The sequence below is a fragment of the Camelus ferus genome, chromosome 13 (assembly GCF_009834535.1).
Source record: "Camelus ferus isolate YT-003-E chromosome 13, BCGSAC_Cfer_1.0, whole genome shotgun sequence".
Lineage (NCBI taxonomy): Eukaryota > Metazoa > Chordata > Mammalia > Artiodactyla > Camelidae > Camelus > Camelus ferus.
The window spans coordinates 62,922,723-62,940,798 of NC_045708.1; the positions used below are offsets into that span (position 1 = coordinate 62,922,723).

The following is an 18,076-nucleotide window of genomic DNA, read 5'->3' on the forward strand; positions in this document are numbered from 1 at the left end:
CAAACAGCACAAATTTGTCTTTTAATAGCTCTTTATTCTTTCGAACTCTCTTCCCTTCTCATACAGAGTAAATAAATACTGTCAGAACGTATCATCAATCTGTTTAAAAGAATAGTTGCCTTCCATTATTTCATTATATTTCTAATTAAGGCAATAAACACTTTTTAATGCTCATCATTTATTAGGTGCTATATTGAGGGGAAAAAATGTGTGTCCTGCTTTCAACATACACATTTTTCCTTCAGAGAAGTTGCTGAGCATATCCAAAACTACCTAAAAGACAAGAAATCATCCAAAACATGCTGACATACTGAATGTATCAATATAAATATACTCAAGAATGAAAGGTGACCCTAAATATCTATAAAATTATACATGCAGCCATATATCCGCAACACGCATCTCACTGTTATAAGTTAAGCACTATACAAAATCGACAAAGCTCATTTCCATTTGTGCCTCATGGGATTTAGATTCACAATTTTTTAATCTTGCCCAGGACTCAGAGTTTTCCATACACAGGAGATAAAGATGGTGGAGCAAGAGGACATGGAGGGAGCTCACCTTCTCCCACAAGCACATCAAAAATGCATCTATATGTGGAACAACTCTCATGGAAAACTAACTGCAAACTGGCAGGACTCCTATATAATCAAGGCTGGAAGAAAGATATACACAGAATAGGGTGGAATGGGAAGAAAAGCATTAGGCAGAAAAGCACCTATGCCCCTAGGAAGGGACTAAGAGGAAAAGGGAAAACATTTGGGTGGACAGTCACCCAGGGAAGTGAGTGGGTCGAGCCACAGACTGGGCATCCCAGTCCTAGGGTCCTAAGTGTAGGAGACAAACCGCCTTGGCTGCCTGGAGAACTGCTGGGCAGACAGAAAGGCTGGGGAAGCCTAACCTCCTCTCGTGAGGAGCGTGCTGGTGCTGGCTTGCCCCCAGACCAGGTGGAGAGAAGTCTGCTCTTGCAACTGCCACCTCCCTGTGCTCCCCAGTCTGAGCCAAGCAAACATCCCAGCCAGCTCACTGCATACCACAGCTTGGCACTGTATCTAAGTACCCAGGACCTGGGAAAAGAATCAATCTAGAGACACCTAGGTGGCCCAGGAGCCTGGGATGTGGTCCACATGATGCAGCAGTGGCCACTGATGGTCCTTACCCAAACAGCAGCCCAAAAGCGGTCCAAACTTCTGACGGCAGTGCAGCCACCTGAATTGCTGTGACCACTTCACCATGCTCCCCAGTCCCAGCTGAGCCAACTCCAGCTTCACCTAGTTCATCTCATAGCCTAGCACTAAACCTGGGGCAGCCACCACAGCAAAAAAGACAAGACCATGGGCTGCATCTGAGTGGCCCTACACAAGTAGGGCAAGGGGTGGGACACCTACACAAAGAGCACATTGGGTCTCTTAAGCGCACAAATCTCACTTGTTTCAGCAATCCCCTCCTCCAGGGCAAAGGCTCCAATACAGAGAAGGAAAAACACAAGAAGGGAACAGAGCCAGCTCGAACCCAACAATCACAGCTTCCACTCCAACAACTTGAGAGCAGAATCCACTGCTGACAGAGTGGTGACAGTTACTGAGCAGAGAGGAAGTCCTGCCTCACACCCTGCACAGGCTCTAGCTTCTCCATCACCAGCCACACGACCTACCAGGGTGACAGTGGCCAGCACACCCTGAGGAAAGATGTAATTGGTGTTCACGTCAAATCCAGTCCTCCCACCAAAGGCACTGGGCAAACACAGTCCACATAAAAATGCTCCCACATAAGAACACCCCTTGAAGACCACAATAGATGAGCATCTCACCTAAATTCATAGACACAGAGGAAATTGAGTAAAATGAAAAAGTAAAGGAAGTATTCTATTAAAAGAGCAACAGAAACACCTGAAAAAGTAAGTAATGAAACAGAAATAAGCAATCTATCAGAGAATCCAAAATATTTGTAATAAAAAAGCTGTATGAATTAAGAAAGAGAATTAATCTATACACAGATTATTTTAACAAGAAGTTAGAAAATATAAAGACCCAATCAAAAATAGATAATTCAATATCTGAGATAATAAGCACTCTGGAAGCAATGAATAGAAGATTAAATGACACAAGAGAACACATAAATGATCTGGAAGATAAAATAATGAAAGTGGCCCAGTCAGAGCAGCAGACAGAAAGACAAATGAAAATAATAAAAGCAACATACAAGATCAATGGGATAACACTAAATATGCTAACATTCACATTATAGGGGTTCTGGAAGGAGACAAGAGAGAGATGGGTATAAAGAATGTATTTGAAGAAATTATGTCCGAAAAATTCCCAAATGTAAAGGAGGTCCCAAAGCACAGAAGGTCCCAAACAAGATGAAACAAAACAGAGCCACACTAAAACATATAATTAAAATGGCAAAAGATAATGAGATAATTGTAAAGGCATCAAGAGAAAAACAAAGAAGTCATATACAAGGGAATCCCCCTAAGGTGAAGAGCTGATTTCTCTGAAGAAACTTTGCAGGCCAGAAGGGTACAGCACAGTTTATTCAAAGTGCTGACAGGGAAAAACCTGCAAATGAGTACACTACACCCAGCAATATTATTATTGAGAACAGGGGAGATAAAGACCTTCTCAGCCAAGCAAAAACTTAAAACAATTCAACAATGCTAAACCTACCCTAAAAGTAATGGTAAAGGGTCTTCTCCAAATGGAAAAAAATAAGAATCTATAGGAAAGGGGAAGCCCCAGTAGGAAAGGCAAATATATAGTAGGGATTAAATATCACCTTAATAAGCCAGTGCATAGATTAAAACACAAAACACTGTAAAGGCAACTATAACTACAATAAACAGTAATGGGATGAGCATCAAGATGTAAAACATGATATAAAAACACAGAATGTGGGGGATAGAAGTAAAAAATGTAGATCTTTTAGAATGTGTTTGAACTTAAATGACTATCATTTTAAAACAAGTAGATATAATTATGAGTCAACATACATGAACCCCATGGTAATCATAGATAAAAAAAAACCTACAATTGATACATAAAAACCAAAAGGAAAGGAACCCAAGCATACTGTAAAAGAAAATCTTCAAAGCACAGTGGTAAAAACAAAAGAAGAGGAAATGAACAAGGAAGAACTACACAAACTGGAAAACAAGTAATAAAATGGCAATAAGCACATACCTACCAATAATTACTCTAAATGTCAATGGACTAAATGCTCCTTCAAAAGACACAGGATGGCTGATAGGATAAAGAAACAAGACCCTTCAATATGCTGCCTACAAGAGACTCACTTCAGGGCTAAATACACACACAGACTGGAAGTGAGGGAATAGAAAAAGATATTTCATACAAACAGAAACAATAAGAAAACCGGAGGAGCCACACTCATAGCAGACAAAACAGACTTTAAAACAAATGCTACAACAAAGGACAAAAAAGGCATAATATAACAATAACAGGACTAATACAAGGTGAAGATATTACACTAGTTAATATATAAGCACTAAATACAGGAGAATATATATATATATATATATATATATATATATATATATATTACATATGGCAGATATTAAAAGATATAATGAGAGAAACTGACAAGAATATAATAATAATAGGGGACTTTAACACCCCACAGACATCAATGGATAGATCATCCAGACAGAAAATTAATAAAGCAACAGTGGTCTTAAGTGACACAGTAGACCAGTTGGATTTAACTGATATCTAGAGGACATTACATCCAAAACCAGCAGAAGACACATTCTTTTCAAGTGCACATTCGTAAGAATAGACCATATACTAGGTCACAAAACAAGCCACAACAAATTTAAGAAGGTGGAAAATATATCAAACATTTTATCCAAACACAGTAGTAAGAAACTAGATATCAACCAAAGAAAGAAAAACAGAAAAAGGACAAACATGCAGAGACTAAACAACATGCTACTAAAATATCAATGGGTCAATGATAAAATCAAGGAGGAAATCAGAATATACTTCAAGACAAATGAAAATGGAAGCACAATTTTCCAAAATCTATGAGATACAGCAAAAAGAGTCATAAGAGGGACGTTCATAGCAATACAGGTCTTCCTCAAGAAACAAAGAAATAAAAAATTTCAAATAAACAACCTAATTTACCACCTAAGAGAATTAGAAAAAGAACCAAAAAAAAAAAAAAAAAAAAAAAAAAAGCCCAGTCAGCAGAAGAAAGAAAGGAACTAATAGAGATCAGAGAGGAAATAAATAAAATAGAGACCCAAAAAACAATACAAAAGATTAATGAAACCAAGAGCTGTTTTTTTCTTTGAAAAGATAAACAGAATTGATAAACTTTAGTCAGGCTCACCAAGAAGAAAAGAGAGAGGACTCAAATAAAAAAAAGAAGAAATGAAAGAAGATAAATAACTGATACTAGACATATATAAAAAAATCATAAAAACAGTATGAACAGTTATATGCCAACAAACTGGACAACCTAGAAGAAATGGACAAATTTCCAGAAACACAGCCTGCCAAGACTGAGTCAGGTAGAAACAGACAATGTGAACAGACAGATCACTAGAAGTGAGATTGAATTTATAACAAAAAATCTTCCAGCAAACAAAAGACCAGGACTAGACAGCTTCACTGGGAAATTCTACCAAACATATAAAAACCTAATACCTATCCTTCTTAAACTCTTCCAAAAAATTGAAGCGGAGGGAACACTCCTAAATTCATTTTAAGAGGCCACCATTACCCTGATATGGAAACCAAAGACACTACCAAAAAAGAAAATTACAGGTCAATATATTTGATGAATATAGATACAAAAATCCTCAACAATATATTAACAAACTGAAATCAACAATACATAAAAAGGATCATACACCATGATCAAGCTGGATTTATTCCAGGGTCACAAAGATGGGTCAACATTTATGAATCAATCAATGTGATATACCACACTAACAAAAGGAAAGACAAAATCCACATGGTCATCTCAAAAGATGCAAAAAAACAGCTGACAAAATTCAACATCCATTCTTGATAAAAACTCTCATCATCAAAGTGGGTATAAAGGGAACATATCTCAACATAACAAAGGCCATTTACAATAAACCCACAGCCAACATAACACTTGATAGTGAAAAACTGAAAATTATTACTGCTAAATTCAGGAATAAGACAAGCATGCCTACTCTTGGCCACTTCTGTTTAACACCATTATTGAAGTCCTAGCTAGAGCAATCAGACAAGAAAAAGAAATAAAAAGTATTCAAGTTAGAAGGGAAGAGGTAAAACTGTCACTATTTGCAGATGACATAATACTCTATAGAGAACCCTAAAGTCTCCACCCAAAAAACTATTAGATCTGATAAATGAATTCAACAAAGTAGCAGGATGCAAAATTAACATACAGAAATCTGTTGAACTTCGATATGCTAATAATGAAATATCAGAAAGAGAAAGTGAAAAAATCCTGTTTAAAATTGCATCAAAAAATAAAATACCTGGGAATAAACTAGTCAAAGAGGTGGAAGACCTATACTCTGAAAACTATAAAACACCGATAAAGGAAATTGAATATGAGAATAAGAAACAGAAAGATACCCCATGCTGTTGGATTGGAAGACTTAATATTGTTTAAATGGCCATATTATTCATGGCAACCTACAAATTTTATGCAATCCCTATCAAAATATCCATGATATTTTCCACAGAACCAGAACAAATACTCCTAAAATTCATATGGTACCACAAAAGACCCCAGAATTAGAACATTCTTACTTACATCATGCTGGGAAATAAGAAAAGTATGCCCCTTGAATATAGAAACACCTTTCTGGGCACAGTAGGCCCTTCATAAACATTTCTTGAATTAAATTAATAATTTTAAATGATTGCTGCAAAAAAACCTTTCTATTCAATTTTATTGCTTATAATTATTTTCTCAAATATGGATATTCTTAGAAATGTATCAAGCACACCTACTTGATATTCGGTGTCAGTATTTTCCTGGGCACGTTACTCTTCCTAGGGTAATTTTTAGTAAAAGACCATGTAGGTAATAGAGTAATTTGGTAAATGAAATATTTAGATTTCCAGAGAGGACATGAATACACTAGAACCAGCTAGTCATGATGGACAATGGCTAAATGTCACAGTTTATTCTCTAGATTATACTGACTCCAATCAGTGCCACATTACTAAATTTGAAACGTTATTTACAAATGATACCTCAAATAACAGAAAATTAAATAGATGACATTTGTGTACATAAATCATCACTTTCAGAATAGCCCACTGACTTTGCTGCTATCAACAATAGAAAACTGGAACACAACATTGTAAAATGATTATAAATCAATAAAATATGTTAAAAATAAAATAAAATAAAATAAAATAAAATAAAATAATATAAAATAAAATAAAATAAAATAAAATAAAAACAATAGAAAACTGGAGACAGGAAATAAAAATCCCAACAACTGAAATCAAACTCAAAATAATTTCAGTTATTAATCTACTTATTTTAAGGTAGCCTATAATTTTTTTCTCTCACTAAAGAAAATATTCTGGAAAGCAACAGGAAAGTACAACAAGAGCCTAAAATATGTGACGTGTTTATGCTCTTGACTTGGTAATTCCATACATAGGGATCAATCCTAATAAAATCATCCAAAATGTTGAGGCACATTTATGAACAAGGATGTACCCTATAGCAAGCCATTATTTATACCTGTAACTGAAAACAACCCAAATATATTCAACAGAGAAACTAAGTAAATTATGATATAGCCAGACAATGGGTTGTATGGTTATTAAAATTGACTATGAATAGCTTCCACTGGTGTGGGAGGCACAAGATTATTTGGCACAAGGATATGAATGATTCACAATAAATTAGATGGTACCATTCATTGTACCATGAGTGAATGAATGACGAAACTGTAGAAGACTTGATCTAATTCACTAAACCTAAAAAATATACCTCAGTTGGGATATTAAATTCACCACCTATCTGCAGTATATGTCACATTCCATTTGTTTATAAAATTGCAAAATATTTTAAAGCAAAGATACGAAAACCATCCATTAAGAATCACACGCCAGGATGAATTTTACTATTGGTACCAATTAAAACCTCTTAAAATAAACCTGAAAATTGGCAATTTCCAAAAAACCTGATTCCTAAGTAGTATGCAAGGATTATGATTGTGAATTACATCATTTTGTGTTTATTTTGGTACTCGGAATAGTTGTTAAACTACCTCAGAGGTTAACACTTCTAGAGTAAGTCAAAATGTAAACTAACTGATCCCAGATTCCAGGAATTCAAGCCAAGACTCAGATCATAGAGTAAAAATAGCTAGCACTGAAGTTACAGTGCAAGTTACACTTGTCTGAGGTGCTATCCCCACCCCGAATCAGAGAAAATTAGGAACACATGGTACATACTGAATTCATTTACAAATTTTTCCCTTTAGCAATGAACAGGAAAAAAAAAAAAAAGCAAAACCCAAGAAATCTTCTTTTCCTAGTCAATCTGGGAGCAGTCCACTTTTTAAATTCTAATTTCAGTTTGAAGATTATCGATGGCATGTCCAGGTAGAAATCCCAGGAAGCAGTCAGAAATTTTAAAAATTGCTAATTAAAATAGTAATGCAGTTCTTTGCTTATCTGCCTTTCAATTAGGGGTATTAAGCAAGAGATCTGCCTTAGTTTGAAATCCCACAGAAACAAACCCTAATATGAGAATTCAAATATAAGTAGTTTATTTTGGGAAGTTCAGGAAACTCTGTTAGGGGAGTCAGGAAGTGAGAAGGGAAGGGAAGGAAGACAATCGAGGGTGTGTTACAAAGCCAGCTCCACTGTAGATGGCTGGAGCTTAATCCCTAAGGAAACATCACTGCTTCAGAGGTAACCCACCCAGGGATCAATCATTGGTTGATGGCTGCTGCAGGGGGTAGACGGGTATGCATTCCCTTCTAGTCCTCCTGAGGGGTGAGAGTTGGGGGGATGGGGCCTGGAAAGGCAAGGGGCCTCCAGTTCCATGGCTTCCAGAAAAGTCCTCAAAACCCCTAACGGAAAGAAGCAGTTGTGGGCAGCCAGTTGGGAGAAGGGAGAGCTTAACGAAATGGTAAGGTGCCAGGGTTAAGGGCAGGGCACTGACGACAACTACTCAACAGCTATCCCTAAAGTGTGGTATTTGTGCACAAGACTTTAACTATCACTGACCTGACGATGGATCCACTCCAAATCGTGGTTTAAATTCAACCTACAGACCATCTACCACAGCCCAGCTGTCATATAAAAACAAGTTAAAATACCAGCCCTGGTTCTGAGCAAGGTCTGGGCTCCAGTTTCTAATCGGAGGACTGAAGAATGACTGTCCTGTTCAGATGGGTGTGCCAAGAGACTTGATATCACACAGCAAGTACACTGTTGCTGCTTAGATTGTGTACTTGTTGTATTTGTACAGCAAGTATTCTATATTTATTACATTGGGGCACGTGTGCCAGTGTGCGCACGCACGTGTGTGTGATTTTGATGAAGTTGATGCAGAACAGCTCCACATAGGTAGTTCGCATCCACAGGAGACACCTCAGTGGACCACTGCTGGGACCTTTCCTTCTCTGTCAACTCCACTGCATGCCCTGGAGTTTGTGGCACTCTTGGTTCTGTGCTCCATCCCTGAATGCTTCTTCTGGGTCCTGCAGTTTTACAGCCCATTCAAACTTACCTCCCAGTTCTCGGCATATAATCCTTGGCTCTCCTTGCTGTTAAGGTTTTCATACCTCTGTTATCTCTAGTAATAAACTTCCCACTCCAGTCTCCCTGCCCTGGAAAAACTCATCAGTAGGTCTAGACATCCTAAAAATAGAAGGTAAGAGGAGAAAAAGGAAGAGATGGAAAGATGGGATTTAGACCATTTACACCTCTAGTTCCTAACTCTCCTTTAAACTCCAGATCCCACTGCCAAAGCTTTTCCCTGAGACATTTGAAATTTAGTGGCATTTTTTACCATGGACCTAGAATATTATGCTTAGTGTAACGAGCCGTACAGAGAAAGACAAATACTCTGTTATCACTTATATGTGGAATCTATAAAAGTAAAACAAACAAATGTGCTAACAAAACAGAAACTCACTCACTGATACACAGAACAATCACTGGGGAGAGAGAAGGGGGAGGAGCAGGAAAAGTCAGATTACTGAAGGTGTACCAGCTAGAAGGAAGAAGTGACGACCCAAAAAGTAATGGGAGGGGGACGGGCTAGCTCAGTGGTTGGGCGCGTGCTTAGCATACACGAGGTCCTGGGTTCAATCCCCCCCCCCACCTTCATTAATAAATAAATAAATAACACCCTCCCCCAAAAAAATAATGGGAAAAGAAAGATGGCACGTAGCTTAGGGGAAAGAGGGTCTAAAGGAAAGCTGGATGTTTTTGGAGGGAGATCATAAGAGAGTGATATGATAGAAAAAAATGTGAATATGTTTGAGACAGTGAGTTGAAAATAACTGAAAGTAAAAGAGGAACGAAATGCCTAATGCGCTAGGCACAAGAATCTAACGACAGCCCACAGGCCAAACCCAGCCTACTGCCTACTTATAAGTAAATATTTAGAGTAACACAGCCAGCCCCATTTGCGTCTGCATTGTCTAAGGCTGCTTTTGCCCTAAAAGGGCAAGACTGAATAGTTGCAGTAGAAACCATCTGACCTCATACAGAAGTTTACTGACCCCTGAACGAGGGTGCTCTAGGAGCTGGAAGGAGACAGAATTAACAGGAGTAGAGAGGTCAGCTCTCTAGAAGAGTAGAAAATGTGTGATTATGCCAACATATAGAAATCAAGCAAGGCAGGGATATAAAAAATTAATCCTATTCTATGCTGGGGAATGAGCAGTGCACTGAATATCCATAAATAAATTAGAAATGGCTTCAGGCCCCCAGAAAATAAGTCAACTATAATAATATCAACAACTGCTACTGATGCTTTAATCACCATTGCAATGATTAATATTAATACCATACTGCTTACTGGATATTTCCATCTGGATAGTCTCAATGCCACCACAAACTCAAAATATCCAAAACCAAACTCATAACCTTGGTATCTTCCTCTCATCAATCCCTAGCAAATCCATGCCCAAGTCTTGGGTATCTCTGAAATCTACCTTCTTGTTTCCATCCTTTCCACTTCCACATCTAGTCCTAGCCACCAGTCCACTTCTACTTGGACCACTACACTAGGTTCCTAATAGAAATACTGATATTTATACTCTCAGTCCCCTCCAATTCATTTTCTACAATGCAGAGTCCAACATACAAATCTGATCACAAATCTTGTCATGTTATTCCCCCATTTCCCCTCCTCCCATCACGCCAGCTGGCTTAAACCCCTCTGACAGTTTTTTAGAGCTCATCTGATGAAAGCACACTCACAGACCAAAAAGATCTTTCCATAAAAGACCTGTGGTACCAGTCAGTTCAGCTAATCCAACAACGTGTCCTAGCTATCCCTTCCTTGCATGGTTTCAGGTTAGAGTTGGCCACAAGAGGAATCTGCATGCCGTCTGAAGGCAGAAGTAGCCATGCTGCTCTGAAGGTCCGTGTAGGGGCACCATGTGCTGTTATACGTGTTGGCACTAATCTGCTGGCTCCCCCTGTTGGCAGAGGGCAGCATCTGAGCCTGCAGCAACCCCAGATTCTGCCAGATCTTCAGCTTCTCCAAATCCTGGCACATGGAGCCTTTCTGGACCAGGCACGCATGCAGCTCCATGACAAAGAACCCCGGCTTTTCCTGGAGGTCACCCACACTGTCAAGACTAAAGAAAGGCAAGAGTCAGATACAGACTCCAGTTTGTTCTTGTGGGTTCCAATTTGTCCTGGTAGATTCCAGTTCATGTCCAGTTCCTCTTAATTTCCGGCCCTGCTGACCCAGTACCAGAAGCAGAGATACAAGCCCTCTGTAGACTTCTTTTCATCCTAATAATAAATATTTCATTCCATATCACTCTTAGTGGTTCTATCCCTGATGGAACCCTAAATAGATGCAAGTGCCTATTAGCCTTCCTGTCTTTCCAGCCTGGTTCTGAGCCACCTTCCCTTTCACTCTCTGTGTCATAACCACCCACTGCATATTCCCACTACACAGACTTTGTATGATTTTCTTTCGGACTGAAATCCACCTCCTTCTGTCCCTGGCCTCTGCTAGTTAGAGCTCACCTTCCCTGACATTCCTCTCACAGCTTTGTGTACTTTTCCTTCATAGCATTTATTGTAGTAATTACCTATTTATTTTATTAATCTATTTTTCTCATTGACCTAGAAACTTGCAAAGAAAAGGAACCATGTTTGGTTCTGCTCACAGGTATGTTCCAAGCACCTAGAAAAGCACCTGGGACATGGTAGGTGCTCAGTAAGTATTTGTTGAATGAGTGAATAAATGAATGAATATTTGCCCTACACCAAGCACTGTGTAAAACATTTTATGTAGATTACCTCATGTAATACTCACAAAATCTCTGTGAGACTGGTACTATTACCACCCCCACTGTACATGTGAGCAGATGAAGTTAGATTTTCTTAAGTGGTGAGACTGGTGTCCTACCAGTTATGCACAAGGAACAGTTTTACTGTGGCTTTCACACTCTTAATCCCTTTGCCCCCACAACACTATAAGGCCAATTCAATAAGATTGCTTTTTTATTTGACAAATGAAGAAGCTGAGATTTAAGAGTTAGTTGACTTGCCTAAGGCCATGCTAGGTACCAGCTAAGGCTAGAACCCAGGTCCAATACAAAGTGCGTTGCTTTTTTTTAAAAAAACTTGATCCCTCCACCTCCCTGCAGCCAGGCCCAAAATTCATCCCTCTGCTGCCATCCACATTCAGACGCACCAGATCTCTCCTCCCATGACCAACCTCCACAGTCAACTCTCTAGGAACCTGATGAACTGCTTTTCAAAAACCAATGAAGTTGACGGGAAGACAGCACAGCACCTTAAACAACACACAGTTGTTTACTAATGTCAGACAATGCCATGGCTTAGTTTTCATTAGCATCACTTTAACACATGTTAAGACCTTTAATCAAAGGGAATATAGAATGGGGGAAAATGTATATCAAACCAAATTTATATGGAAAAGTTTTTCAAAAGGATGTCATTAATTTTTCATTAGGAAAAGGAAGGAAGGAAGAAATAAGAGTAAGGGAAGAAAGCAAAAGGAGGTGGGTGGGAGTGAAGGGTTAAGAGTTAAATTTTAGTTCCCGGCAAAAACCAAGCAATTTTTTTCAGTCGCAGAGCAGTGTATGATTTCATTAGGCTATACAAAACATGCTTAGTCATTAACCCTAAGTAAATCACTCAGCCACGGACACGGCTGTCCTGGGTGACACATTCTAGATTTCATTTTTCAATCACAAGAGACTCTAATAGTTCCACAACGTCAAAAATAATAATTTGAGAATGACAGCAGCAGAGCAAGAGCACATGGCAGATAATCACACTGACAACACATGTCAGTCTTCATAAGACTCAACTCAGTGGTCGAGACACCTCTACAAATTCTAGAACCAAGTTTAAGGGGATTATTCCTAGCTTGGGTTTTATCATATTGGAATGTTCTGGGAACAAATAATCCTTCATTCAAGTCCTACATTCAGAAATGCTCCTCCATTCTCTACTAATACTTCACCTCGAAACTGTTCTCACTGCCAAAGAGTGAACTTAATCTTGTGCCTACAAAGGCTAACAAAGTAAAGGATTAAGCCCTTCTTTGGGCTTAAAATTCTTTAATTTTCTTAATATCTGCAATAGCAAAGCTTTTTAAACTAAATCATCTGTAAAACCTCAAAAAGCAACTCTCCCTTCCTGGAATCTGACACTTCCATTTTAAATACTTAATTTCGACTTTGAATATATGATGCCCGTCGGTATATCAAGCATTTCATTTTCAGGCGCACCGACAAGCAGAAATACCAACATTTATTCCCAGTCACAAAACTTAGAAGTCCTTTAACTTCGTTTGCAAATATCTGACTCTACCGTAATACACTTCTACATTATGCTTTTTGTAAGTCTTTAGCGATAAACAACGACTAACATATATTAAATACTTACTAAGCACCAGGTACTATTCTAAGAACTTTACGTCGTTAACTCATTTTAATTTAAAAGTATATGTATCCTAGAAATGCTTTAATACCTGAATAGGCTGAAAGAAAATGCACAAAGGAAAAGGTAAGCATGTATTTCCTCTAAACAAAGTTGTAGCAGTTTACAAACCCATTTCCTGGACACAGGAAAAATCGTTTGTTATTTGAACATGTACTAAGTGTGAGAAACAAGCACATCCATGAAAAATGCATGCTTTCTCAGTCACCATTATGGAAGCTGTTAGTGAAAACTAAAAAGCAAACTAATGAATATGACAAGGAACAGGTAGATTCTTACGTAAATGCAAAGAAAACTAATAAATTATACATTTGAAATAAATCATTTGGATGTTCCTTTTGAAGCAGTTATGGTAGAAAAATCATACTGAAAAATAATTATAATAAATAAATAAGCTGCCTAAGCTCAAAATCAAATCAACAATAGCAAACAGCATGCCAGCAGACTGCTAAATATACCTACTTAACACCATGGAAAATACAGACCTTGCTAATAAACACACAAAAAATGTTCCTGTCATCATGATGTTAAGCCTAACAGATTTTGATGCCAAGTGGCAAAAGCATTTGTAGGTTAATATTCACTTCGTTATACTGCCTAGAAGATATACACCAGGCATGATCCACAGCATAATAACAATATATTTCTGCTAAAATTAGAATTCTTTTGTTTGAGATATTTATCTGAGTCAAACTGATCTGCTATATCTGCCATATAAGTCATTATGTAAAGTTTAAACATTAATCTAAAATATTTTTAAGGTATTCAATCTATATTCTTAAGGCTGTTTAATGAAAGCCGATTCCATAATTCATTAAAATAAATGCATGGGGTAATTCATTCCGGATGATAAAAGTAGCCATTTCCCTCTATAGTAAGCAAGCAGTGCTCTCCTTTTTTATCTGAGTCATACATGTGCTATTCTATTATTTGACAGAACAATAACAAGAACAAAACATAATTTTTCTACATGATATGAAAAATGCTTAGCACAGTGCCTAAAACACAGTAAGTACCACAAAAGCATTAGTTATACGTTATTGCTGATGTGATTAATCAGGGTAAGCCAGACATGTATCAAATGCCTACCATGTTCCACACATTGCACTACAGGCTTCACAATCATGCATTTCAACACAGACTACACCAGAGGAGGTTTTAAAAATACTGATGCCTATAAAACATCTAGGAATAAACTAAGGAAAGACTTATACACTGAAAATGATAAAATATTGATGAAAGAAATCTTGAAAGACCAAATAAATGGAGAGACATCACATGCTTATAAATTAGAAGACAATATTGTTAAAATGTTCATACTACCCAAATGATTTACAGACTCAATGCAATCCCTACCAAAATCCTAATGGCATTTTTTTTACAGAAATAGAGTAAATAATCTTAAAATTCATACAGAACTACAGAGGGCCTCAAAAAAGCCAAAAACAATTTTGAGAAAGAACAAAGCTAAAGGCATCACACTTCCTGATTTCAAAATATATTACAAAGTTTAGTAATTAAAACAGTATGATACTGGCATAAAGATGGACACATAGAGCAATGGAACATAAGACAGCTCAGAAATAAAACCATGTAAATATGGTCAAATGATCTTCGACAAGGAGTCAAAGATTAAACAATGAGGAAAGTCTCTCCAACTAATGGTGCTGGGAAAACTGAATACCTAATGCAACAGGATGCATTTGGACCCTATCTTACACTATTCCCAAAAAATCAGCTCAAAATGGGTCAAAAACTTGAATGTAAGACTCAAAACTATAAAACTCCTAGAAGAAAACAGAGGAACAGGGGAAATGCTATTTATGATAGTTGCCTTGGCAATGATTTCTTGGATATGACACCAGGCAACAAAAGCAAAGATAGACAAGTAGGGCTACATCAAACTAAAAAGCTTCTGCACAGCAAACGAAACTTATCAAAAGAGTGAAGACAACTGTTAGCCACTATATATAAAAATAGATTTAAAAAAAACAAATTTCTTCTCATTAGCACAGGGAACTATATTCAGTATCTTGTAATAACCTTTAATGAAAAAGAATATGAAAACCATGTATGCATATGCATGACTGGGGCATTGTGCTGTACACCAGAAGTTGACACACTGTAACTGACTGTACTTCAATTTTAAAAAAGGGTGAAAAGACAATTTATAGAATGGGAGAAAATTCTTTTAAACAATATATCTGATAAGGGGTTAATATCCAAAATCCATAAGAAACTCCTTTAACTCAATAGCAAAAAAAAAAAAATTCAAAATGGACAAAGGACATTTCTCCATAGACTCATGCAAATGGTCAATACATATATGAAAAGATGATCAACATCACTAATTATCAAAGAAATGCAAGTCAAAACCACAATGAGATATTAGCTCACACCATTAGAATGGCTATTACCAAAAAAAAAAAAAAAAAAACAGAAGATAACAAATGTTGGTTGATGAGGCAAAACTGGAACACTTTCACACTGTTGGTGAGAATGTAAAATGTGCAGCCACTGGGAAAAACTATGATGTTTCCCAGTTAAAAAGTTAAAAATAGAACTACCATATGATCCAGCAATTCCACTTCTGGGTATTTATCCAAAATAATTGAAGTCATAATTATGAAGAGATATTTGCACTCCCAGGTTCATTACTGCACTATTCACATAGCCAAGATATGGAAATAACCTAATGTCCATCAGTAGACGAACGGATAAAGAAAATGCAGTGTATACATAAAATGGAATATTATTCAGCTTTAAAAAAGAAGGAAATCCTGCCATATTTGACAATGTGGATAAACTCTGAGGATATGTGTTAAATGAAATGAGCCAGTCACAGAATGACAAATATTACATAATACCATTTTTATGAGGTTATCTAGAATAGTTAAACAAGGAGAAACAGAAAGGAGAATGGCAGAAGCCAGGAGCTGAAGGGAGGGAAATATGAAGACCTGCTCTTCAAAGAATATAAAATTCCAAAAAGGAAAAAATACTGACAATTTAATTGGCCTGAGATACCGTCTGGGCATAGAAATTTGTTAAAAATCCCCATGTGATATGGAAAAGTTTGAGAACCACTGCTGAAATACATACATTATTTCATTTGATCCTCATAGATTATTTTATTAATTCCATTTCACAGGTGAGAAAACTGACACTCAGAGAGATTCAGTAACTTGTCAAAGACTTGGGCAGGTCTGTTCAATTCTCAAAACCTTTACACTAGACTGTGTTGCCTTCTGAACTGCAAATATGCAAAAGCCGTCAGACTGTTTCTTACAATCTTGAAACCCTACTGAGAGAAAGCCAAACAATTCCTTTATAAATCGTCATATTGGGTATGAAAGGGGCCTTCCTATGAATTCTGAGTTCTAGTCCAGGTTTTCATTTGTTTGTTTTTGTTTTGTTTCTAAATACAGACCATGACCTACAGAGGGTCATGAAATCAATTTAGTGAGATTCTAGAAATATTTTTAATGAAACAGTAGAATAGATGGAAGTATGAGTGCCAGACTGCACTGCACGTGGGAGGAAAAGTATTAACTGTAAGTACTGAGTCTTGAAACTTTTGTTTCAAGGGGAAGGGGGGCATTTGTGGGTGTGTTTGGGTGTATGCATACTATGGCAAGAAGTAAATCATTTCTCACCATGAGTTGCAGCCAGACATGTTTGAAAGATATTCTAGCTAGAAATAAAAGTATGAGATGAAAAGACAATCCTGAAAATGTTACTCATTTTCTAATCTGCATACACTTCCTTATGTTTCCTCTAATCCTGGAATGTCTTCCTTCACCACCCAGCCTTCAAGCATCACTTAAGTTGTCCCTTCCTTTCTTTCTATCTCTTAGGCACTGACCACTGTTACAAAACCTACATTGCATCATATTTTAAAATATTCAATTTAAAGTCCTTTATCGGAAAGGACAGTGTCTCTTATTCTGAGTAATGTGAATAAAATGCAGAGCCTGAAACATAGTGGAGCTTAAGGGTGTTTCTTTTTTAATTAGGTTACAGCAACTCTCCATTACTTAACTTACAAAGTTTTGATGATACAAAATATAAATTAAGAATGAATCACATCTTCCATCTTTCTGAATAATCTGAAATTAGAGTTACTTTAATATCTGTCTTATCCACCCCTAGTCTAGATGCTACCCTTCTCTGCCAAAGATTACATCAAAGAAGCAGGAAAGACAAACTTTGAAAAGTTTCTCTGTTGCATTAGCCTGCATTGTTTACACCAGCATATTCTCTTATCTATTTTAATATTAAACTGACTTTTCCAATTGCTGTTCTCATACTTACTTTTAGTTAAGTGTATTTGTTAAATATTTACTAAGCAAAATACACCAAGTTATGGTCTGTTTCCATTTTATGCATGGCAATAGGGAAAAAACGCTAAAATATGAATCAAAAGGAAACAAAGATTTGTTCTCTCTTGATGGTAACTTCTTTACTCCATCAAACTCTTTACATCACCTAAGTTCATCTAAATAAAAGTATTTTATTATGTCTTTCATATTTCTTAACTTCACTGAAATAATTGGAACTGATTATTCAAAAAAAGCCTTTTAACAAAATATATTATATATACAAACTATAAATACACATATACAAACATACAAATATATGGTTTTAATCTTATATCCCTGACCAGTCAGAAGTCCAATATTATCACAGTGATCTGAATAATTAAGACACTTAAAAGATATCATTCACTGTATCTAGTAAGTATTGGTTATGGAAACTATTAGAAATTCAAATAAAATAGAACTCAAATTTATTCAGCATTGGAAGAAAGTAATTTAAAGTTATAACAGGATATAAATGAGAATTAAAATTGGAAGAATGCCAGAGAGCATGCTCCCTAAAAATCTATTTCAGGAATCCAT

The 18,076-nt window shown here is 36.8% G+C and overlaps 2 protein-coding genes across 2 annotated transcripts in view; one reads left to right on the forward strand and one right to left on the reverse strand.

Moving 5' to 3' along the window:
- Positions 1–18,076, reverse strand: part of TTLL7 (tubulin tyrosine ligase like 7) — a 128,014-nt gene that overhangs the window by 98,931 nt on the left and 11,007 nt on the right.
- LOC106730321 (translation initiation factor IF-2-like) overlaps positions 10,567–18,076 on the forward strand; it is a 28,588-nt gene continuing 21,078 nt past the window's right edge. Inside the window, exon 1 of the mRNA XM_032494655.1 lies at positions 10,567–10,835. Coding sequence (XP_032350546.1) covers positions 10,567–10,835 — 269 coding nt within the window. The remainder of the gene's footprint in view (positions 10,836–18,076) is intronic.